This window comes from Cyanistes caeruleus, chromosome 2 (assembly GCF_971803275.1).
Source record: "Cyanistes caeruleus chromosome 2, bCyaCae1.hap1.1, whole genome shotgun sequence".
Taxonomy (NCBI): Eukaryota; Metazoa; Chordata; class Aves; order Passeriformes; family Paridae; genus Cyanistes; species Cyanistes caeruleus.
In genome coordinates this window covers 76,188,746-76,213,307 of record NC_141702.1, presented here as the reverse complement: position 1 = coordinate 76,213,307, position 24,562 = coordinate 76,188,746, and the positions used below count along the sequence as shown (strand labels likewise).

Genomic DNA, 24,562 nt, shown 5'->3' with positions numbered 1-24,562 from the left:
TTTACCACTGGAGCAAGACATTTAGAAATGCTAAACAAAAGATACAGAAAACAGCACCACAGACAGGAAGACACAGGAAAAAAAAGAAAAAAACAAAAAACAAACAAATAAAAGGACGCAGAAGAACTACATCATAATATAGAAAAGCTTTATACTTTTAATAAAACAATACTCACCCTGATCATCACAACAGTGGTAAACAAAGCAAGCACATTTTTGTTACTGGAAAGTCTACTTTGCTTTTTTTGTTTGTTTTTAAATATCGCAAACAATTTACAAATGCAAAGGAATTCGCTTCAGTGTCCTTCTTTGTCATCAATAGCAAGCTTAGTGCACAAGCCTACTTCTCCATAGTACACAAAACCCCACTCGCAACAGATAAACTAAAGCAAAGAACAATGTCTAACTTTCTGGGCAACAAATGCATTGTTCATACCCCTTCCCAAAACACAACCAACAGCTTTTGATTGCAATTGCTCTCTAGAAAGCTGTGCTTTCATTTCCTACACATTAATACATTATAACCTTGCTGTCCTTTAAACTGCCATGTAATGACAAGCTCTTTCCTCAATTAGGATCTTCATTCATCTTTATCAGCTTCTGAAATTTTTAAACAATAAATCAACTTAATGCTTTTTTTTTTTCTCAGCCAAGGTGTCCAGGCTTAGAGTTTAGAGGCAAAAACAAACTGTGTCGCCAAATCATAAGGAAATGTCAAAAGAAGAACAAAAGCCATGGAATGAAACAAAGCACAAGCAATATTTTTCTTGTTTTCTTACCAATTGATCTATGCTACAGGGACAAATAATGCATAATAAAAGAACTTTTGACATATTCAGAAAACAAACACACAATCCCATAGGTCAGATTTCCAAAATCACGGTTAAAAAGGGAAGACATTAATGGCAAGGCACTTGTTGAAAATATTCATTTGGTAACCACCTTCCTTTCATCATTTCAACTTAGCTCAAATCAGCCAAGGATAGAAAATCAAGTCCTCCTCAACAATCAGATCAGGAAGACAGCCAAGAGCTATGATATAAACCAGAGGATCCAGACAATTTATTTTGGATATGTTTAACGGGCAATGACCCATCATTATTTTTAGATATGTGTATGTCATTGTCATTGTTTTCCCTCTTTCAAAGGTAAATGGAGAAGAAAATAGTGACATATAATATTATAAATTCAGAGGTCAACAGAGTGCATGAAAGTTTTTGAACAGTTTTAGAGTTTTAAAATTTCCTAGCATGAATAGAGGTGGTGTATTCTGTAGACAGCCTCAAATAGTTTTGAAGTCCAAGAGTGAGTTTTTGGCATTAAAAAAATAACTACTTAGAAATAAAAAAAAAAAAAAGAAAAACAGCAGAGATAAATTTCTCTGAAGCACATAATTCAAGATACCACTGTTTAAGAAGGAATTGTGATACATGGAGAAGAAATTGCTGAAGATTTTGTGGCTTATCCATTATAGGCATGTAGCCACTGTAAAAATGACACCACATTAAGCTACCATGTACTTAATGCATCACAATTGAGACAAGTTATTTATGTAATCTTTCGGCTGAATTCATGAGAAATCATTAATAAGACTGCTCTGTTTAAGAAAAGATGTATGTTTACCAGCACAAATACCAGCCACCGCTGTACAGATTGCTTGAGAGTACAAAATAAAAGGCAGTTTTACGATTAATTCTTCATTAATTTCTACCCTTAAAATAGCTGTCATCAAAATTATTATTTGTGTGATGGCTGGAGACCTTAAATGATTCTTTGTCTCTTGTCATTTGTAATATTGTATTTGCAATGAATCTGTAATAACATGGCAAATATTTCAGTTACTTCCACATGTCTCAAAAAACATCTTTGATGCTACAGTTTTTCCTGGGTCAAGTTTTAACAATACTAATGTAGACATAAGAAAAGTGACACAACACAAGAGCTACTGCTAAAAGGCCAGTTTAGTACAGTCAGGCAGGTTTCAGTCTGCTTCAAAAGGTGCACAATGAACTAATTCTTTCTCCATCTTGTCCAGCCTGAAGAATAAAACAGGCAAAAGGGTACTGATGCATTTTTTTACATCAAATAAACCTGATAGATTTTTATTCTTATTTTGTAAGGTCATCCATCTTTCCACTCCTTTAGCACTGATCAAAACACAGAAGGGCTGGGAGAAGCCTGAAGTACATTTGGAAACTGAAAAATTGTAAAAATATTATAGATTTTTAAAGGACATAATTTATCATATTAAAATTTAGTTACTTAATGATTGGAAGTCCTCATAAAGCAGAAACATTTGCAAGATGCCCCACCCACACTGTAGTTCAAAAGGAAGAAACTGGGTTGTGAAATAACTGACAATTATAAAACTAAAGCTTGCCAATGAATTATTGCCAAACCAATCTTTGTGGTGGCATTTGGTGAATTATGGCTATAGAGCTGCCCATTTCTTGTATTTCTTACATTACCTTTTTTTCTTCTTTTAATGGGAAACTTCATACATCACTGGCTGCATTCTGTGTTAGAAGTTGATTTTCAGTCCAACAGTACTTACATACAGTACATAGCAACAACAAGTATTCAAGTGATTGAAAACAATTTATCTATTTTACATAAACCCGTCTGGCAAAGTAACAAACTTCCCACTAATGGTTTTATTCTCCCTTGGGCTTCTCCTAAATATAGGAACTTGGAAAACTTGCACCTTTCTCCGTATCATTTGCTTCTGTGGCCTGACCATTTACACAGCTGAGAGTTCCACGATACAGGGTGTGGTAGCCCAACTACCTTATTTCAGTAAATGGGGATATTTGTGTTTCCAATTAAGAAAACCACCTCTTGAGGCAATGTATCCACAACAGAATAAAATAAAGTCTTCAGCTTTAAACCTACCTACAGAAGAAATTCATTACTTTGGCACGGACTCTTAAGCAGTAGCATTTGCTGTTACGCTTTCGAAATTTTTTTTTTCCCCCCAATTTCCGTATTTTGTTAGTAAATGCCTTTTCCTAGTTGTTTCAGGAAATAAGTGGAATTTGAAACTCTTAACTCCATTCTCATCTCACAGATAGCTTGGACCAAAGCATTTGGCAATGGATACTCTTTTTATACATTACATGCAAATAAGCATGGGCAATAATTTAAAGAAACTGCCAGATCAATTTTCTGTAGGGCCCTATCTGAAATACTCAAAACACTGTATCAGAATATCCTTAGCCCCTGCTTAAATACTCTCCAGTCCCTTGATGTTATAATACCTTTATTTTGCATTTATTTAAAAAATAAAAAATACAAAAAAAGCAAAAAGACACACTCTACTTTTCCTACCCCTTACTACTTGTCTTTCAAAAAGAAATCCAAGCAAAGTCTTTTCATTGCTCCTAATGTAAACAACAAAATCCAGAATGCTTATGTATTTCTAGCAAAATTCAGCTGTCTTTTGAAGATATACTGCTTCAAATTATACAAACTTTATAACACGTTGCTGACAGAGTAATAACAAAGCATTTTGTAAGAAAATAATCATTAAAATATAATTCCAGTGAACTGCAAAGTGTTTCATGATGCAATTCTGTACACAAAGTCCAACAGACCCTAGGAGAAGGGAAAAGGGCCCAAAACAAACTGAGCAAAACAAGTCATGCATTTGAAATGCATGATAAGCCTTCGATATTCCAAAGTTTATGTTTTGTTTAACTAAACTGACTATCAGCCAGATTATTCCACATGCTCATGAACTACCACTTCAGCTATTACTCCAGTATTGCAGTGGAACAATCAATAGCATCAGAACACCAAAATGCCAACAGAAATAAAAAAACCCCAAAATTTCAGCATGAGTTAAAAATATCTAAGTAGAAAATTCCTAAATTACTTTTCCTTTGGTTGCTACACTAGTACCATTATTATAATAGTACCATGTATATAGAAATATTCAGGGAAATTCTGAAAGTGTTTAATCTTATTTTGCTTCTTCAAGGTTATTTTCATACCAATGAGAAATATTTACGCAGAAAGTAGATTACCAACATACTGAAAAAGGGTGCAACACAGAGGAGTGATCGGTCATCCAGATAGCTAAACCTTTCACCCAGGCTCCCATTCTCCCTTAACTTGATTACTGCTGGATGAATCATATTTCACTGTCAAAGCCCTTTGCAACCTGTCGCTACGACCACCTTCATCTCTCATTCACCACAGAAATGCTGAACTGCCACTGTTAACTATACAGAGCCCATCTTCTACATTTTTAAAGCAGGTTAAGGTCCTGAGTTTTTTGCTCTTTGAGAGATATTTTCTGAAACAAAGCTGTTCCAGTATCTTCCTTCAAAATCAGTTTTGATTTTTTTTACTTTTTCCCCCAGAACATGTGTTCAAGAATGCGACATTATTGCCAGGGCTGTTGACTAAGAAATAGTTCAGCCAATCCAACTGCAGGTTGTCACTCCCATTCCACTAACACCAGATTTCAGCTGATCCAATGGTAAGCAAATAAATAAAATAAACTTGGAAACCCACCACAAACAACTCCCCAAACCTCCTATGCCCCTAAATAGAGCTATGACAAGCAATGTCACTTAACTAGCTCAGTCTAGATTCAAATTACCATTTAAGGGACCTGAATATGCACAAGTCTATACAGCCTGGTCTGTGAGAAATGAAGAGAAAAAACAAAAGACAATTAAAAATCAATTAAAGGAATTATCATGTGTACAAGTATACTATGGCATTACCTTATGAGGACATAAGACATTTCTAGAGTTATCAAACTGAAACCTTTTGGAAAATATACCATGTGTTTCATAGGAAAATTCTTTTTTTTTTACTCAGATTAAAAAATGGGTAGATGATTATTTCACCCTTCCCCTCCTGCCCCTAATTTTTGCTATGGCATTCCTAGCTCGCAAATGTTTAGAGGAGAGTTTTCAGAGTCTGAAAGCAGGATGTTGGACTGGGTCTCCACATCACATACTTTGAAGGTAGTTCTTTTATTTTTGGGGGGTGGGGGAGGGTGTCATACTGATTTTGGCTGGGATGGAGTTAATTCAACTGAGAAACTAATACAGTGTTGCCTCTTGAATTTAGTACGAGAATAATGTTGGTAACAAACTGATGTTTCAGTTGCTAAATAGTGCTTAGCCCAAATCAAAGACTTTTCAGTTTCCCATGGTGGCAGTGAGGAGGTGCGTAAGAAACTACGACAGAGTGTGGCCAGGAGACAGCTGAGTCAAACAGGCCATAGGGATTCCACACCACGGATCATGGCCAGTAGATAAACTGGTGGGAAGTGGTCTGGAGGATGGGCTGGGCATTGGTCAGTGGCCAGTGAGCAATTTTATTGTGCATCCCTTGTTTCTCTTGAGTTTTATTCCTCTCTCTCCTTTTCATTACTATCATCATCATCATTATTCAGTTATTAAATTGTTCTTATTTTGACCCCAATTCTCCTACTCATCCCACTGCTAGGCAGGGGAGGATGGAGTGAGCCAGCAGCTGTGCAGTATTTAGTTGAGCTGGGGTTAAACCAAGGCAAGCTGCAACTCATGTAAAGCTGTGTTTTTAAATTTGCAACTAATTGGTCTGCACATTTCATAATCAATATTCACAAAGGTTTCCTTCTGCCACGGTGAAAATAAAATTATCATTCCTCGGTCATATAACATTTATATTCATGAGCAGTAAGTAAATATTTAGATTTCAGAGTGAGGGCTAGAAGCATCAGCTCTGTAACCACATGGGCAGTCCCTTAGGTACACTCTACTTACTTTTCTAAAGCATTCAAAGTCAAACACACACTGCAGTTCTACAAACACATATATTTTATATACTACAGCAATATATCAGATCAGCAGATGATATTGCAAAATGAAAACAGTGGAATACCTGACTTTCCTTAAACCAAGCCTTCAATTTAAAATGTTCTCTACTACATCAGAGAAAGTAGCCCAAATGACAAAGAAGTCCTGTAAGAAAAATTCCACAGCTAGGAAGAGATAATTTGCATTAATATGTATACAGAGTGAAAATACTGGTCAATTGCTTATAACCTTCTTTTTAGCTTTAGCAAAGGTGAAGAACATGAGCTGTACACCTGTAATCATAAACTGAAAAGGAAAAAATGAATAGCTGAAAGACCCATAGCATTCTCAGAAACTTCTGAGATGTTCAATTTAAAAACAATAAATATTTTCACAACAAAATGCACGGTTTTCAAACCTGATCAGATCTTAACTAGACAGCAACTATGACACCAAATGATGAAGAAACAGCAAGCCTGAGGACAGCAAAGAGTTGCTAAAATGCATGTGCATCCGCTACATTTTATAGGTTTTACTTTAAATAATTCTCAAAACTGAGAAACTCAAAGCAAGATGAAATGTGAAATAGGAAGGCTACAAAACGGATGCTGTTATTTTGAATTCCCCAGGTACGGATTAATCCTTCAAGGAAGAGAAGAAAACCCACTGCTGAAACAACCGGGCCACGCTTCACATCAGCACCGGACGAGTACAGAAAGCAGCTCAAGGACCAAAGGGTCACACTCCCAACACCATGAGATGTTCTAAGTTGCTTCTTTTCCAGGTCGCCACCAGGCACCACGCCAGACCATTAACACGTATACATGCTGGCAAGGCCAAAAAAAGTTCGCAGATCACACAAACCTTGCCGAGAAGCATTTACAATCGATAACACTGAGAAGTAATAAAAAGCAATTTAAAAATTACCTCAGCCACAAGGGCTGGCCAGACATTTTAACCCTTTCCCACGGGGGCAAAACAGGAGGGTAGCGACCCCTCTCAGCACTTTACCCACCCCTGCACGGACCCGAGGGCAGCCCCAGCTCCCCCCGCCCTGCCACGGCACCGGGGAGACGGCCGGGGACTGAAGGGAGCCGGAGCAGCCCCCGCCGCCCCCAGGGCCGCACATGGGACAATAGGAGAGGCGACAACAGCGGCCGCGGCGCTAGCAGCAGCGACGGGGCGGGGAAGAAAGGGGCGGGGAGAAAAGGGCGGATCCGCATCCGGGCTCGCCCCGCTCCCTGACGCGCTCACTCACCGATCATGGCGGCGGCGGCGGGCGCGGGGGAGGAGAGGGGCGACGCGTGCGTGCACGCGCGCGCACGTGCCGGCCGCGCCTGCCGCTCGAGCACTTCCCCTGCAGCCGCCCTGGGGGGTCGCGCGCGACGGCGGGCAGGGTGGGCCGGCCCTGAACGCGCATGCGGCTTAGTGAGGGAGGTGGAGGCGCACGCTGGGCTCTCTGGGTAGCGTAGTTTTTGGCCGGTGTCACACCCGCCCACGCTTCTCTCACGTCATCGCCTCACATTTCCCCCCCACACCGCTAATGACTTTCTCGTTAATTGCTGTCCGCCGCCCCTATGTACGGTGCATCGGGCGTAGGTACAGCTGTGCGGGGCCGGGCGATGCCGACGGGGCTCTCTGTGATTTCCCTCCCGCTTCCCCGGCGGGTTGTTGACGCGTTGCCTGGCGACGGTCGCGTGGCCGAGGGACCGCGCGTGGCGGCAGGTGCCCAACGGAGCAGAGGGACCCGCAGGGCCGGACCCGGCGGGGGGACAGCAGCGGGCGGACGGACAGGGGCGAGGACCCCCCGAGGGACAAGGACATCAGGTGGTGATGAAAGGGCTGGGACACAGCGGAGGAGGGGGATGAGCTGGATGATGCAGAAGGGAATTGGGGGCGAGGGGCAGAAAAGGGGGGGCCTGTGAGGGGCAGGGAAGGCGCGGGACGGGTGTGTGGGGCTGTCGCTGGTTGTGCAGGGAGCGGAGTCGGACGTGCTGCCTGCTCTAACTCGCTGGGCACGGGACGCTGATGTTCCCTTGTTTTTTCCAGTCCGTAATTTGCCTCTGGTCCGTCGCGGGTGCCGGTGGGGAGATGGTAATTGAGGAGGGGGGGCCCGGCCCCTCAAAGCCCGCAGGTGACAGGCGCCCCCGGCAGCGGGAGAAGAAGGACAAGCAGCAGGACAAGCAGCAGGCCTGCGAGGGATTCAGTATTAAAGCCATGATGAAAAACAGCGTGGTAGGTTTGCTCCTGGCATAGAGGTGGTACTAATTAACTCAACTTACCCAAGAAGCATAGCAAGATGTCAGCAAGGTGTGCAAGTTGCTAATACCTTATCTGGACTTTGCCTTGATGCTGAAATTACCCTCAAACTTTGCAAAAGTATTACCACGAGGTAACTGTGCCTGTGGAAGTCATGATACTTTCACCAAGTGCTTTGCCTTGGTACCATAATTTTTCTTTTTTTGTATGGTTTTTTATTGGAAGTGCACATTCTGTTAAACTGCCAGCCTGTGGAATTGTGTGTGAGGCTTACTGCCTCTCACTTAGCAAAATGCTGTCAAGTGGTAGTGCAGTATATCTCAAAAGTTTTCATACGCTGGCATAGTGTATAAAATTGATGTGAGTGTCACAAAGGATGGCAGAGGTCTGGCAAACAGATTAACAGATTTTTAAAACAAGCCTGGAAAATAACAAAAAGCTTCCACATCATCTAGGAGAATACTAAATAAATGTTAGTTCTCCATCTTGTAGTTCAAAGTCAGAGAAATTGATCCAACAAGTAACAGTCACAATTTCTAATGATCTTGGAGGCTTGGGAGTTAAAATAGTAGTATAAAGTCCCTTCAAATCTTTTTTTACTGTTTTATTTGTCCACCTTTATCAGAATTTAGGCGTTAAAAGCTTCAACTAGTACAGAGTAAAATGTTCAACATGTAAGTGGATGAGGTAATATTACCATACATCTCTGCCTAAACTCCTGAATTGTGTTCTTCATTCGGACACAGTTCAAGGTGTTAGCAAAGGCTTGAGCCCTCAAGGGTTTTTTTTAAATCTATACAGTATTCTGACAGCTGTTATGAAATATGTTATTTCCCTTTGTTTTGCTGAAGTGATCTTCCTGGAGCAATCGCTCTGATCTTATTATCTGCAAGAACATTCTCTTAAAAACCCAAACAATCATATCTTTAAAGAAATTTTAAGTAGAGTAAAAGTTCTCTACCAGCAAAACTTTCTTCTAATTAGTAAAACTAAAATATATTCCAGCTTACCTGGAAAAACACAAGGTGAACACAACCAAAAAATCACTTTGTTTTAAAGATTGGTTGTTGGTTTGTTTTTATTCTGGAGATGCATGGAATAGACTATAATACTGCAGCAACCTTTAGGATTAATTTTTGAAATATGTTTCCTGTTCTGTGGAAAAAATTCAAGTAATGGATATTTGCCCGTGGTTGTTTACACCTAGATATGTAAAAGATGATTTTGTTTAGAAGAATCAGCAGTTTCAGTGGAGTTTGAGAAATACATACTTAATTTTAAAAAAGGAGCTGTGACTTGTGAACATAACTATGAGTTTAATCAGAATTTAGGTTTTCTTTTAAATATTTATAGAATATTAACTTTTATGGCTGCATTTCTAATTTCCTAAACATGAACAGAACATTAAATCATATGATACTGTCATGAAGCAACTGCACACAGGTAAATCTGCTGCCTTTGCAGCTACTCAATAACAGAAATTACTTTTTTTGGCATGGACATCTGGAAATTATTTAACCCAGCTTCCCACTTGAAGTGGGCCGGTCATCAGCACTTATATCAGGTCAGTGATGGGTTTTCTTGGCTAAACTGTGAAACCCCCCAACGTCAGGGTATGCCTGATCTCTCCAGGAACCCTGTTTCATTTCTGCCCTTCTTGTCTGCCCCCTTGTCTGCCCTCAGCCCTGTCAGAGCTCGGGTTTACAGTGTTCTGACCTGCTGCACACGTTCTACTCATATCTGGGTTGGAAGCTCTGAAACTCTTAGTGGTCTTGGGAGATTCACAGTGCCAGGGCTATGTTTTGCAAAAGCTCCAACTGCAGTCAGGCAACCACCAGAATAATTTCCAGTAAGTGTGCAAAAAAACCAGGATAGAGTAAGGAATATCTCACTGCCACACTGTCTATGCAGAAGTGGGAGTTCCTTTACTCTTTTCCAACTACTTTGTAAATGGAGCTTTAGATTTATTAAGTACTCACTTGTCAGAGGTTGACATCATTGAAGAAGTTCTCATAGAAGGCTTAGGAGTTGACTGGAGGGTTAGAAACACAGTAGGAATATCTAGTTAAGACATGGTAATTCTTTTTGTTAACAGCATGATAAGGCATAGAGTTAAACGTGTTTGGCATCTCCAGGTCAAACAATGAGGTATTGATTAATAGCCTTTGGTGCAAGCATGTAGTTAGTCTTAAATTCTTAGTGTAGAGTATTAAGAGATTACCATTATGCATATATTACTGTAAATATTGTAGTAAATGTTCCAGAATTCTTTTACATTGCTTGGGCAAAGAGTGCTTTACTAAGCTGTTTTTCATTCATCTTCCTGAATAAAGTCTGCTTTCATAGTCAGTAGTAAATGCTTAGTGAAATACAATGCTTAAATATTCACCTAGAAATGGTCCTGAACTGAATAAAGTGCATAAGTTATTCCAAAACTATTAATTTATATAGCAATTTAGATTAAAAGCAAGGTTCAATAAAGGTCTTCTATAATAACAATCTACATTTGCATTTTAATTGTTTTGTCCTCTAGTGGAATCAACAAAGTTATGTGCTCTTACTTCAGAGGTACTGCATGTAGAATTATGAATACAATTAAAAATGAATATATAGACTAGCAAGTATAGAAGTGTCTGAACATGAATGTGGACAGCAGGAAGTTATCTCTGTTCACTTCTGATCCTCTCTAAATGATATTTGCCTATTTTCTGCAACTGTAAGTAAGAGAATACAGTGTTAGTGTCCCACTTTTCTGTAATGTGCCAGTGGTAAAAGCAGTTTTTTTAAGGACAGGATTTATTTTAGTACTTAAAGGAAACAGTAGAAAGGTAATTCCTATCTCCCAAGTTTTGAAGTTTATTACATTCATCAGAAATTCTGACATCACTCAGAAACTGCCTCCAGGAGCAGGCCACAGGGAGAGAATGAGAACGTTTACTAGATGGCCTTAGAAAGGAAGGGATGCTAAAAATTGTTTCTAGATTTCTAATACCAAAGCAGCTGTTCAACTTCGATAGTCTTAGCTATGTGTAGGGCACAGCTTTAGGCAGAAAAATGGTTATTTGTATTGCAGATCTGGATTTTCGTTCTTCTGTTCCGCATTTAGGAGTCTGCAGTCTGTATGTATTGGGATGAGTTTTCAGTCTTTGAACTTTAAACACTTCTTTCAAGCCATTTTCAGTAATGTGTGTTGTGAAGGGCTTTCTTACCCTTTATCATTTGATAATATCTCATAGCAAAAGTTTCATTTTAGCCATAATGTGATTTGTTTATGTTCTGAACTTTTTGATTTGTCATTACATTTATATTCATCCACACTGTGTAACCAAGACTACTTTTGTTATTTACCTTGTAGCAGTCAAAGTTTCTGATTTGATTTTGAGGCTATAGGAAAGAATACGAGAAAGAAGTTGTATCTTTTGATTATAACAGCTAATTTATTAGAAATAGCAGCGTGTTTTGGGGAAAATAGATGTCAAGTTAAAGGAGTGTTTCGATAAATGTATATTGAGAAGTAACACATCTGGTTTGGAGGAACTTCTCCAGTTTAACAATAGCAATTGTGTACAATCTACAAGTGCACTTCAGTGAACACTGTGAGACAATTTAAACTGTCAGTGCTCTGGAAAGCAATCCTGTCTTCTTCCTCTCTCAGGCTGTTTAGTACTGCTGCCCGTTGTTATGTCCTCATTTGTACAATGTTGGCTGCTCAGAGAACTGATCTGCTGAAAATACTCCAGCCTGTTAAACCTCACAGTGTTGAACTGCTGTCTGTGGGATTGAGGCAAACAAAGCTTCTGCATTAACAGGGTTCATCTGTTTTGCCCTTCTCCCTGTCCTGACTGTGTGCTTCCATCTCTCCTTTTGCACTGACATTATTTTTCCTTGCAAATATTGAGTAAGTTGGATCAGCTGTAACGGCTCTTAAGTTAATATATGCAACTAGAAGGGAAGCAGAATAATGTCAGCACAAGCTGTGTGTGTGGGAATGTACCCTTTTGGCAACATTGCAGTCTTAATTCATTTAAAACCGGTTATGATATCGAGTTCTAGCAGGGTAATTCCACAAGCATTTACAGCAGCATAAACTTGTATTGAGACAATTGAGAGGTGTTGTTTTTATCCCTGGACATTTATTCTTTGCGCAATATGAACTTTTGTATGGCTTTGCAGTGAACTGGACAGAGGCCCTGGTTAAATCTAGATTAAAAGTAGGTCAACTTTTTTTTATTTAATAGAATTTTAATAGACTTGACATACACTTTGATAGCAGTGTAAGCTCACAAAAGTTGTCACTGCTACAGCTGTGCCTGTGTCTGCTGCCTGTTTGTACTGCCTCCTTTGTGCCAGTACACAGTCATCCCACTGGATTGATGAGGCACTTCAGTTGCATTAAGCTCAAACATGAAAAGCTTCAACAAAAGAAGGTTTTTATTTCCCCTTATAAAGTTAGATTCCGTTCCAATTCCATGCTGGTATTTACTGTAATGACCTCTTTGATAGTATAATGTAAAAGCAGAATATACAGAAAAAATACTAATGCTTAAGACCGTAATTTCCTCAAAAAGCTCCTATTTCGTATTATGTTTTTCAGCTATAACCTAGATGGCTTAATCATGCTGCTCTTATTTTAAAATACTTCAAAGTCAGCACTTTATTTTTGTGAATGTGGTGAAAGGTTGGTTTTGTTCATAGCTGCAGTGTGAGGATGAAAAGATCAATTTCGTACCATGAGCATGAAAAAATCATGCTGCTTCATTTATGAATTTGAATCTCTAGTAAATCTTCTAATTAAATCTTCTAATTCAGTCATATGATTTAAAATAGTTAATAAGTAAATTATCAGTTAGATTGTTTTGTGGCTTGATTGACAATTCTGGTATTAAATCACTTCATTTGATTCATGATATTTTACACAGAAAAAGACATGAGGTTTTAAGTTTCACGTTTAGAGAAGGTAAAAGTAAATTGATTTTAAAACATTATGGCAGTGCTTTTTCAAAACTCCTCTACTAATTACTTTTTTATGAACTAGTGAATGAAATATTCTAACTGTAAATTATTGCAGCAATAGTTGTCAAATTCTGTCAATTCCTGCATAGGAATTAAACTATTTTAAACTTCACAAACTGTTTACAGATTTCATACAAGTTAAAATCCTTCAGTGCTCTGTGTATATGGGTATCTTCATCTGTTGTTTCTCTGAAAAAAGATGGAATTTTTCCATTTTGAGATTTCTTTTTACTACAAATGTAGGAATTTGGAACAAATTATTAAACTATACTTAATAAGAATAGTCTCTGAACATGATTTTAAGCTGTCAGCTTGCTGTGTCGTAGGGAATTATCTAACGTCAGCATTTCCTACATGCACCTGAGTATGCCTCTGGAGCCAACCAGTTGAAAATGTGAAAGATATGATTTAGAATGCATCTACCATACACTCTTTCCAGTACTAAGTCTCCAGAACAGTTTCCTAAGAAATGGACGCATATTCTTTTAACTTGTTATCTTCATTCTTCATTCAAAAAAATCCTGTACTCTGTAGAGGCTTCAGCCTTTGTCTTAGTGTTCTCCCTGTTAGGTGACTGGGAATGCTTTAGGATGCTACTTGAAGTGAGTTCAGTGAAGAGCCATCAAGGAAGGGTTCTGGAGCTTGTGTTGCAGGAGGAGAGATTGAGGGGAAATCTATTTCAGCCTGGAAAAGAGAAAGCTGCCAGGATACCAGCCACTATGGTAATAGGTCACAACTGACCTAGTGACCCAATAGCTGTGAGAAAACTGTCAGGAAGAAAAAGCCAGTCTATTCTCCCTAGTGTCTCTAGAGGACAAGATGTATGTTGAAATAAGGTATTAGTGATGGTGAAAACGTTTTTCACAGTGAGGATAGTCAAGCACTGCATCAGGTTTCCCAGAGCTGTGCAGTCCTCTTGGAGATTTTCAAGACCCAAATGGAAAAAAAGCCCTAAACAACATGTTCTGAGATAACCATGCTTGGAGAAAGGGATTGAATTGGAGACTTCTTGGGGTAAATTTTCAACCTGAATTTTCCCATGATTCTACATCTTCCATATTATGGTTGTGTGCAGTCACTCTATGGCCTTAGTGCTGCTAAGGTCAGACAAATTAGTGATGACTAATTTACTTTCTATTTGGACAATGAAAAAGGCAGTTGGAGGTTTTTGTTTTAATAAATATGCTGCTTTTCTGAAGATGTGGAGGGGTACACACCTCCCTTCTGACCCTCAGAGAAACTATAGAATGCTGTATTGTTCCAGTTACAATAGTGAACTACATCACAAAGCTCAGGTTGGCTTTCTGAATCCAGTTGAGTGAGCCTGCATCAGTGCTTGGGTATCAGCAACATGTGCTTATTAGACTGAGTTTAGCTGCAGCCTAATTCTTCTTATGTGGTCTGCTGCAAGTATGCAGGGAGTGCTGATGCCAAGTATGCAATGAATGCTCCAAGGAATTGGAGCAGTTGGCCATGTCTGTAGCTGTCAGCTTCTGGATGCTGTCCCTTGTCTCACAGTCTCCTCTTGTCACTGCTAAAACTTAATGCTGGAAGCTTTAAGTGGGTGTAGGAGACAGGAGATGTAGCTCAGTGGCATGTGCACTAGGAAAAGGAGTGGGGAAACAGAAAAGGAACTGAATGTGATTCCCTAAAGTGGGGACCTGAATGATCACTAACACAGTATGATTTTTCCTATGGCTGTGTTCCCAAACTTTGCAGGCAGAGTGTGCTGGAGTCTGTAGCATGGAAATTAAATTATTCCTTCTTTTCATAATACTTTGGGTAATATATATGTTTCATCTATGTTAAATTGAAATTACCTGATAAGACTTTAAGGGGTCAGAGAGGTTTCATTTTTTTCATGAGGTTTTCCTAACCATTTTGACATGACAATTATTGTGAAGTAAAAAAAAGTTGTAGCAAACCATACTATCGGTAAATTGATAAAATTTCTAGACAGTGTTATAAAAAAAACTACTGTGAAAGACTGGTTCATCTTAAAAGTAGTTGATTCTTCTGTACACTTGACATCCTCATAAGCAGTTTGGCATGGCTTTTCATTTTCATAGCATAGTTAAATAATTTTTGCTGGAAAATTTAGTGTGCTTTGATGTATTCCTTTCTTAGATAAAATACATGCCAGATAAGATAAAATGGTAAGTTCCTGTATGGGGTCACAGTGTGCTGAAGGTGGAATTATGGAATCTCATGTTTAGTAGTTGCACTCTGATTCTGTAGATACATTACAAATACAATGTTTCTTATAGTTGCAAATTTTGGACTTTGACAAGTGTGAGAGGATGCCTGCAAATAAAGGCATTGCTCCTGAGAGCAATTTAATTCTAGTCAGACTTTCTGTGAAATTTCTGTTGTGCCTCTTGACTGAAGAAAACAGGATTCTGATGTGATAATAAAACCTGCCTTAATTAAAATAGAATGATACACATATAATTTCATACACTTGTGATGATCTCTTTTAATGTAAGATTTTTCTTTTTAAAAAAATTACTTTTCACGCATCTTTCTGTAAGGGGTAATGTCTAGATCTTGATAGCAAGATAACAAAAAGACTGATTTAAGTTTCACAATAGAAGTATGGGATCCAAACTAGCTTTGTTTGGTGGGGTTTGATTGTTGGTTGATTCAATTTTTTGTGTAATGAAAGACTTTTTAAACAAGTGTATACTGCAGTTAGTACAAAAGTTCTGGGCAACATGTCAAAGTTAAAACGTAAAATACATCATAGAAATATCTCTGCAATGAAAACTCTTGAAGCAAGCATGGCATGCTGTAACTTCCTGTGTAACAACCAGTTGGAGGAAGAGTATATCTTGAAAGTTACGTTTGAGGCCTGTTTTATTGGTCAGAAGCATATTAATGAGACTGTTCTGTGTGGTTGGTAGGCAATACATAGTATTCTGTGCAAAAACTGACCTAGATGCAAATCAGAGGATACAGTGTTTTCTTTCCCATTTTATGCACTTAGGACATCCATTGGTTTTGCCATCACCACATGAGCATTTTTAATAATTTTTGTCTTGCTCTGCATCTCATTATAATATGAAAGAACTACTTCTGTATAAGTTGTTTGGACTTACTAGGTGTTCTTGAAAATATCTGTTGGTCTTCTAAGTTTAGCAGATTTTCCATTCTTTCAGTAATTGTTAGATAGGATTTCTTTTATTTCCATATAAGATTTGTCTTAATGACAGCTGTATTATTAAGCCCATGAATAAAATGTTATTTCCTGAATTTAATTTTTTTTCACTTAAGGAAGCTAGTGAGGGAAGCCCCATGGAAGGAGAATTTCTGCAAGGGAATGAGTGTGCAAGGGTTTGTGGGCAAGGAATATCCTGGCTAAAGAGAACTGGGATTGTGCAAGATCATGCATTTGACGCTGGTGTGTGCTCCTATGCATGCTTCCACTCCTGGATGCTCCACTGAGTGTGACCATCACAAGCCCCTTTTAAAAAACAGTATTTAACAGGTGTTCTAAATAATCTGAAAGCTCTGGATTTAGGTTTCTTTCTAAGTCTTGGTGCATAGAATTAGGAGGCGTATCTAATGATCCAAGTTTTCTGTTTCAAGGCTAATAATTGTATACTTATTAGAAAAGACTGGTGATCTACATTTAAATCTCTAGAAAAAAAAATAATTATTCCCTGGCTTATTTTACTGTCATAATGATGATGTTTTAATGTCACATTATTGTTTTGTATCTTCTCAGCTAAAACTGCTTAGGCAAAGCTGCATGCATACTTTTACTGACATTGTAGTCAGAATTTGATAAACCATTTTTATTTTTGCACAAAGTTGAAAACTTACATTCTTACTTCCCAAAGCTGGTCTATTGATCTCTCTATGCCTGCACTCTTATCTGCTGTTTGTGCTCACTTTTTCTCTGACTTTATTTACTTCTCCTCCAGATGGTGTCTTTTGTTTATATCAGTGGATTTCCCTTGCAGTGGTGTTAATCAGCTGGGTGTTTGGGGGGAAAGCAGTTCCACATGGCAAGAAAACTTCTACAGAATGTAAAGCTTATACCTAGACATTATTAGAATACCCTATATAATAATTTTTACTAGGAAAAAAGTCTCAAAGGAATGAGCTTATTATAATTTTAAATTGCAGTTTTGTAAGGCATGGCAAGGAAATATTTTTCATGGGAAGTATACGTGTATTAGCTGATTATTTTTGTATTTTCATACAGTGTTTTACTGTCTCATGCCATTCTAATTTGTGTGTCCTTCATTTAATTCATCAGGTTTTATATTAATAGTTAAAGGTCAGAGGAACAATTACTCAAAGTTGATTTGATCTCCTGTGTAATGCAGTCTGTCAAATTCAGAAAGTGATTTCTGTTTATAATATGTAACATCTGGTTGAGCTAGGAGATACGTTGGGTTTTTTTAGAAAGTAATGCAACCCAAACGTAATGGTGGTGTCAGAGTCTTTTTTTATCTCTAAATTATGCCAATGCTTAACTTAACCAATGCAATGCTAGTAGAAATTTGCAGTTCATACCTATATGAATTTATCACAAATTAGTCAAATTTCACTGTGCAAATATTTTAGAGTGAGAAAACTATTTACAGAGAAATACTATCCTTAAAAATCCACAAATGTAACATTTTAGTATGCTTCTGCCTTCTACTTAAAATCTGTTTAACTGATGATTATTTTACGAGTTTCTAGTATGCCTTTGGACATATACAAGATGAATTATAATATTATGATTCAGGACAACAATCAAGTTTTAATATTTTATTTGATGTCTCCTCAAGGCTTTTGGTCATCCAGTTGTTCATCTAGTTTGAAGAATTCATAGATAGTGCACTGAAATTGTGTAAAATCCATCACTTTAATTTTAAAAAGTAAATTAAATTCCGGTGTATCAAGAAGAAATCTGAGAGTTATGCATGTAAGATTGCAGGTGATTTCACAAACTCATCTTTCTGCTTTTATATGACAAAGCAATCTTTATAATAGAAATGTTAACTGAGTGCCAACCATTGACAATGATGTGTCTGTCAATAGTATGCAATGTTCAGACCTTTGGGTTTAAATTTTATTGAAGAAATTACTGAGTTTTAACACATTTGGTTTTGTTTGGATTGTCATTTTTCCTTTTCCCTGACATCAGATAGAATTGAAATATTTTTCAGCTTAAGTGAGAAAACAAATGAACCTTTACTATCAAAGAACAATTCTGCCTCTATTGTACAATGTTCCATTAGACAGTAATAACAAAGTGTATATTGGGTAGAAATATTAAAATGTATTTGCAGAGGTAATTACAGATTACCATTAACAAGTAGGTTAACTCTAGATTTCTTCCCCCTGTTTGATATTTGTTTAATTGTTCTTTATGGTGTCACTGTTTGGTAAGATTTAAGCCATTATTCTCCTTATTTTGTCCTGTTTATTCTTTTGCTTCTGGCAAGTGGAACACTTTGAGCCCTTGTTCTTTTATAACATTAAATATTCGTCAGTTTTATTAGTTTTAAGTTAATCTCTTCTAAGATCTAATGAAAAAAACCACAATTTGCCTAAGGGTGTTGCTGCTGGAGACGAATAGGATCATGTGGACACAGCTCGAGGTGTGGTGAAAGGAAGAGAGAGCTTTATTTCTTCTCTCAGAATTTATAGGTTTCTGACCATGGCCAGGGATTGGATATCAGGATAACACCTTCCCAACCGCACTGGCCGTGAGAGATGTCCATCACAAGACATGTATCAGAAAGAATGTACACATATCTATCTATGTTTACAGTTACTATCTTGGGAAAGTTTTTAGAAAACTATGTCAGCAAGCTGAGAAGCTGAGTTTTCAGGGTGGCATCTCACCCTTTTTGGTTTAACAAAAACAAAAAGAAAAGAAAAATGAACAAAGAAGCTAGCAACATTCTAAACAATCAAAAGGAAAAATAATAGGAAACAATAATGCTCCATACAATCAGAAGGCTGTAATTTCAGGGTGATATCTCACCCTTTTGTTATTACAAAAAAAAAAAAAATCCAAAAATTAAAAGTGAAACAAATGTCTAGCTTCAACACCTGCTCGTGGGTAGCTCTCAATTTGGTCACGGAGGCAGAATCCATGGCCACATTGAAAGGTGCCTGGGAAAACTTCTGAAATGCCATGACAGCAGCCTGTAATTCCACCAATTGGGCTGATCCAGCCTCATGACTCTCCAAAACCTGCCACTCAGATCCATCCTTCCAGGTAGCAATGGCCTTTCCAGTCTTCCCTGAACCGTCAGTAAAGACAGTGGGTCCTTGCCCAGGCTCCTGACTATGTTTGGGCTGCAAAGAAAGTTCAGGAAAGTTTGCCACTTTCTGTAGCTGATGCGGCAGGAAAAACCCCTTCCAAGACATGCAAGGGATTGGACTATTCATCATTTCATTGGGCAATGATACCTATGGAAGGCAAATCTGGAGTGGTAATGAAAAACAGCAGCATCAATGGAAAGATCAGTGTGATAAACTGACGAGCAGAAACTGCTCACTGAATCTCCTCCAGCACCTGCTGTGCCTCTGGGGTCAGTGTCGGAGGTGACTTTAAATCAGAGTCCCCCTTTAATAGACCAAACAAGGGAGACAGTTGTGTCGTGGTCAGTCCCAAATAGGGACGCAACCATGTAAAAACATCCACCAATTTCTGGACATCATTCATTGTCTGCACTGAATGCAAAAATCACATCTCCTAATGTTGGACTGTTCGTCCCAAAAAAAATTTTTTTTGACCCTCAAATTAATTTTAGGGAGGTTGTTTCTGAACCTTTTCTGGAGCCACTTGCAGCCCATGAGAAGGCAAAGCAGGGAACAGTTGAGGCTGTATCCACTGCAGTTCATCCTGGATGGGCGCAGCCACCAGGACGTCATCCATATAAGGATAGAGACAAGCAGCAGGAAACTGCTCATGAACTCCATATAGGGCTCGAACCCCATACCATTGGCAAATGGCCGGTGAATTTTGCATGCCTTGTGGCAAAACTTCCATTGATATCTCTGTGCGGGCTCAGCATTATTCACAGCTGGCACCAGAAAGGCAAATTTTGGTCTGTCATTGGGATGCAAAGGAATTGTAAACAAACAATCCTTCAGATCCACAATGAGAACTAGCCAATCGGGGAGGCATGGCAGGTAAAGGCATGCTAGCCTGCAACTTCTCCATGCTTTCCATCATAGCATTAACTTTCTGGAGGTATTGTAGCAACCTCCATTTCCCAGACTTCTTGATATAGAAAACAGAATGTCCCAGGGACAGGTCAGAGGCTCCAGATCACTGTGATCCAACTGTTCCTGCACCAATTCACAGAGGGTGACTAGTCTATCATGAGAGAGGACAACAGAGTCTGCTGAATAAAGAGTCAGTCTCAATTTCTCCTTTGCATAGAATGTGTCAGCATCAGGTCCAAGGGTCACTCCAGGGGCCAGTCAGCAAACCTGGCAATCGTGATGTCTGCACCAGTGTCAAGAAGCCTGCAGAGGCTAACCTTTGACATCATCTCACCAAGGACAGACAGGGTGCAGACCCGTTCAGGACGATCCTTGGCCATCAAAACAGCAGTCCAATGAACCCAGGGTGGCCCAGGGAACCCAAAGCCGCCATCTCCCCGCAGCTGATCTTCCGCTTTGCGAACACAAGACTCAAAAGGCACAAGCTGAGCAAATCTGGGTCCCGCAGGGATAGGAACAGGAGGGCTGAGCATGTAAACCATAGCATAAATCCGCTCCAGGAAATCCGAATCAATATTCCCTAGATAAACAATGATGCCCTGAGCAGTGGTACCTGACCACCCCACAAGAAGAGCACTCATACCCTCACCCACTGGGCCAAAAGCGTCCTGAAGCACATGGAACGCCTGATACCTATCCAGAGGAGCGGCCTTGCCTGCTGTGTCCTGCCTCACAGAATTCACCAAGACAGGGCCAGGCCCCTGGCTGGAAGACACCACAACAGTGCCCCAATATCGTGCCTGCTCCCGTGGCTGCACATTCATCTGACAGGGGGGCACAGTCCACAGGCCAGCTGAAGAGGCTCCAGCAGCCTGGGACCCTTTGCCCATGGAGGCCACCGGCTTCACCCCCAGGGCATCACCAGCCGAGTCAATAGTAACCGGCTCAGGACCCCGATCTGCTGTGGCCGTAGGAAGCGGCAGGGCTGACGCCTCCCCAGCCACAGGCTCGGGCAATGCCCGGGAACCTGGGGTGGAGCCAGCTCAGCACAGCCCGCCTCCAGCGCCGGGGGGACCGTGGTGCCAGTAGAGGACCGGCGGAGCCGCGGTACTGTCCCGCTCTGCTGCCAGGGGACGTCCTGAGCTCGCAGGAGGGGAAACCCGCACCATGGGGCCAGCAGAACCCGGCCCAGCGTCTGCACCGCTCACAGCACCCGTCTCCACGCCCCACAAATTCGGCGCAGGAGGAGCAGCGCTCGGAACTGCTCCTAACAGCGTTTCCTTGATGGCACAAGGTCCGAGAATCGGCGCCGATCGCACCGCGCGGAGCGGCCCCAAGCCCTCCTCCACTGGAACAGTGTGCGTGTGTGCAGCCGCCGGTGCAGAGCCTGGGCCCGTCCCGTCCCCCACCACAGGGTATGGCACAGCCCAGCCACAGCAGGGACATGGGACCATGCCTGATGCATCCCCCAGGGGCAGCGCCGCCCCCTGTTCAGGCAGCCCCCATCGGTCTGCACCGGGAGGGCACACAAAGGAGGCGACCCCGCCCCAGGCTTACGCCTCCAGGGCACCAGCTGAAGCGGGGTTATGGCCACCGGTTCCGCGGTGCCCCCGTTCAACCCGCCAGGGGCCCTGGCGATCCTGGGGGAGCCGACCTCGAGGCCCGAGACACAACCATCCCCCGGCTCCGTGTCACTGGGGGAGAGGGAGAGCCCCGCCCTGCCCCCACAGCCGGAGTTAGAGTCAGAGCCAGACCTCTCATCCAGGGCAGAGAATGCAGCTACTGAACGGGCACAAGTGGACGAGCAGCTTTCAAAGTGCAGTCACACCCCCGCCAGATCTGCAGCAACCGAGGCAGGTGAGGGTCGTAAGCTACCACCATGGCCCGGATCAGGCAATTGCCTAATGCCTCCCAAGCCGGCTTCGAAAAAAATGCCTCAACCACAGGGAAAAACCCTTCAGCTCTTCCATAAGTATACAATTGCCGAAAGTCAGCATCCAAAACATCAATCTGTGTCTGATAAAAACAGCACGCCACACACCCACAACCAGGGCCTCTGCAGGAGAAACCCCAAAAGCAGCCATGGCCCAGGGCCAGAGAGTGCCCCACAACCGTCACCTGCAATACACGTCAGGGGTCACCAGATGTTGCTGCTGGAGACAAATAGTATTACATGGACACAGCTCGAGGTGTGGTGAAAGGAAGAGAGAGCTTTAGTTCTTTTCTCAGAATGTATAGGTTTCTGACCACGGCCAGGGATTGGATGGTCAGGATAACACTTTCCCACTGCACTGGCCGTGAGAGATGCCCATCACAAGACATGTATCAGAAAGAATGTACACATATCTATGTTTACAGTTACTGTCCTGGGAAAGTCTTTAGAAAACTATGTCAGCAAGCTCAAAAAGCTGAGTTTTCAGGGTGACATAAGGGTATTTGGTACAATTGTTTAGCCAATGACAAGGCTTAGCATTTCTGAGCAAAATGTTTGTTCTGATTGCCAAAACAGTTCCTCTGAGAACTCCTTTAGCTGAGATATGCATATGACCTTTTTCTGCTTGAAGTCACAGTTTAGAGTTCATACTTAGACTGAATGAGAATCAGCTGACTCCTAAATGAATGTTCTTCCTGGTGGGCTGGAGGTAGACTCCCTTGTGAAGCCTTCATGGTGTCCTTAACACAGAAATTAACAAAATCATCACCTCTTGAGCTTGTATTCTAACTCCTAAATAAATATGCAAAAGTAGGCAATATTATTTAAGGGGACCTCCCTGAAAACAGGTTTCAGTCTTCAGAAAATAATTTCACGGTCTGCATTTTCAGTAGTCTGATATATCACTTTTATAATCTTGGTTCAAGTGTCTGAACTCCGAAGAGGAATGGAAATTTGCATACATCCCAATATTCAGGGTTGTGTAGGTATTCAGCATGTCTTCCAGCACCTAAACTTCCAGCTGAAGTGTCTCATTCTCTTTGCCATCATTGAAGGAGCCTGGGTTTAAAGCCTAATTTAGGCTCTTTGAATTTACCCTGATGTCAAGGGCTGGTGTTAAAACCAAACTTAGGTTTGTACCATGGGTAACTCAATGGGCCAAAAGCTTTTAATTCGGCATCTAGAAAATGTTAGAATGTAAATATTTGTTATTACCTAGTGGGTGTTTTAAAAACATTCCACTTAATGTAATATGCTTGTTATATGAAGGCATTCTGTAATCCTCTGTAGGATGCTCTTTCCTTTAGCCTATATTTTTAGGTTTCTTTATACTTTATTTTTCCAGTCTATTTCCCTGTTTTCTTGATCCCCATCTAACTGACAGCTTTAGGTGTATATTAAATTTACTTCAGGGTCCCATAGACCCACTCTAAGAGACAGAGTTGTTCACAAAGTATCCATTAAGAAGCTATTATTGTGTCTTGTTTTCTTGCAAGTTACAAACTGTCTGATCAAAATTATCATTTTTGATCATGTTTTTCCAAAGAAAGGAAATAAGGTGTGTTTTTAAGGGAGATCTTTGTAAGTATTGTCATGGTTCTTGTATTTTCAAAAGGACTCTCTAGAGCAACATAAAATTTGCAGCCTAACCACAGAAGATTATGCTACTATACGAAAAAAAACCAACTGTGAAAATAAGCTACTGCACTAGGTGCCAATTATTCAAACTAACAAAGCCTGATATCCTGCAGGGTTTTGTTTTGTTTTGTTTTCTGGTTGATTAGTATAAAAATTAAGTTTCTTTTGCTTTTTAATAAAATATAGTATTAAAAAGTAACATGACAAACAAGCCTCTTGTTTGGATTGCCCTTCTCTGTTTTCCATTATTTCCGAAAACACAAGGGCAGATGTTTATGCTTGAACTGCCATTTCCTCAAATGCAGTTGAAAATGACCAACAAATGCATATCTTTAGGAGTGGAGGCAGGCAAATGTACACACAGCATGGATGTATAAGCCTTATTTCTTCATGATGGTGTTTTAGAAAGAGTATGCATATGCATTCACCATGAAAAGGGATGGGATTACAAAGGAACTAAATCAAATGACAATATCACAAATGAATCAGGCAATCAAGAAAAAGATTGAGTTCCTTTCAATGAGAAGCCATTTTTTGAAGATGAAAACTTAATAACTGAGTTACATAACTTCATTGTGGAAATGAATAGTCCCTCTCAGAGCCTGGACTTCAGTATTTGAGATACAAGGACATTAGCGACCTCGGTGGTTTTCCAGTGAAGTGACTGGTACCAACAAAGTTGATGACACAAGGCTCAGCAGCACAGTAGAGAACTTCTTGTTCAGAATCAGAATGTCTG

General features: G+C 40.2%; 2 protein-coding genes and 1 long non-coding RNA gene across 8 annotated transcripts in view; 1 reads left to right on the top strand and 2 right to left on the bottom strand.

The window, feature by feature from the left end:
- PRKN (parkin RBR E3 ubiquitin protein ligase) overlaps positions 1-7,479 on the bottom strand; it is a 682,323-nt gene extending 674,844 nt beyond the window's left edge. The window contains exon 1 of one of the 2 annotated variants that reach the window (XM_086877979.1): positions 7,057-7,479. In XM_086877979.1, coding sequence (XP_086734105.1) covers positions 7,057-7,063 — 7 coding nt within the window. In that variant the 5' untranslated portion in view covers positions 7,064-7,479. The remainder of the gene's footprint in view (positions 1-7,056) is intronic. The other variant, XM_086877978.1, reaches the window with a different exon arrangement.
- On the bottom strand, positions 2,987-6,982 carry LOC111926946 (uncharacterized). Its single transcript, XR_002863296.2, has 2 exons — positions 6,726-6,982; positions 2,987-6,625 (listed from the first exon to the last, which is right to left on the bottom strand). It is a non-coding gene; the product is annotated as an uncharacterized LOC111926946 (long non-coding RNA).
- PACRG (parkin coregulated) overlaps positions 7,128-24,562 on the top strand; it is a 219,075-nt gene continuing 201,640 nt past the window's right edge. For 4 of the 5 annotated variants that reach the window (XR_015283480.1, XM_023923730.2, XM_086877982.1 and 1 more), the window contains exons 1-2: positions 7,128-7,625; positions 7,848-8,033. Coding sequence is in view for 4 of the 5 variants with exons in the window: in XM_023923730.2 (XP_023779498.2) it covers positions 7,890-8,033 (144 nt within the window). In the remaining variant the exon portion in view is untranslated. The remainder of the gene's footprint in view (positions 7,626-7,847; positions 8,034-24,562) is intronic. The other variant, XM_086877984.1, reaches the window with a different exon arrangement.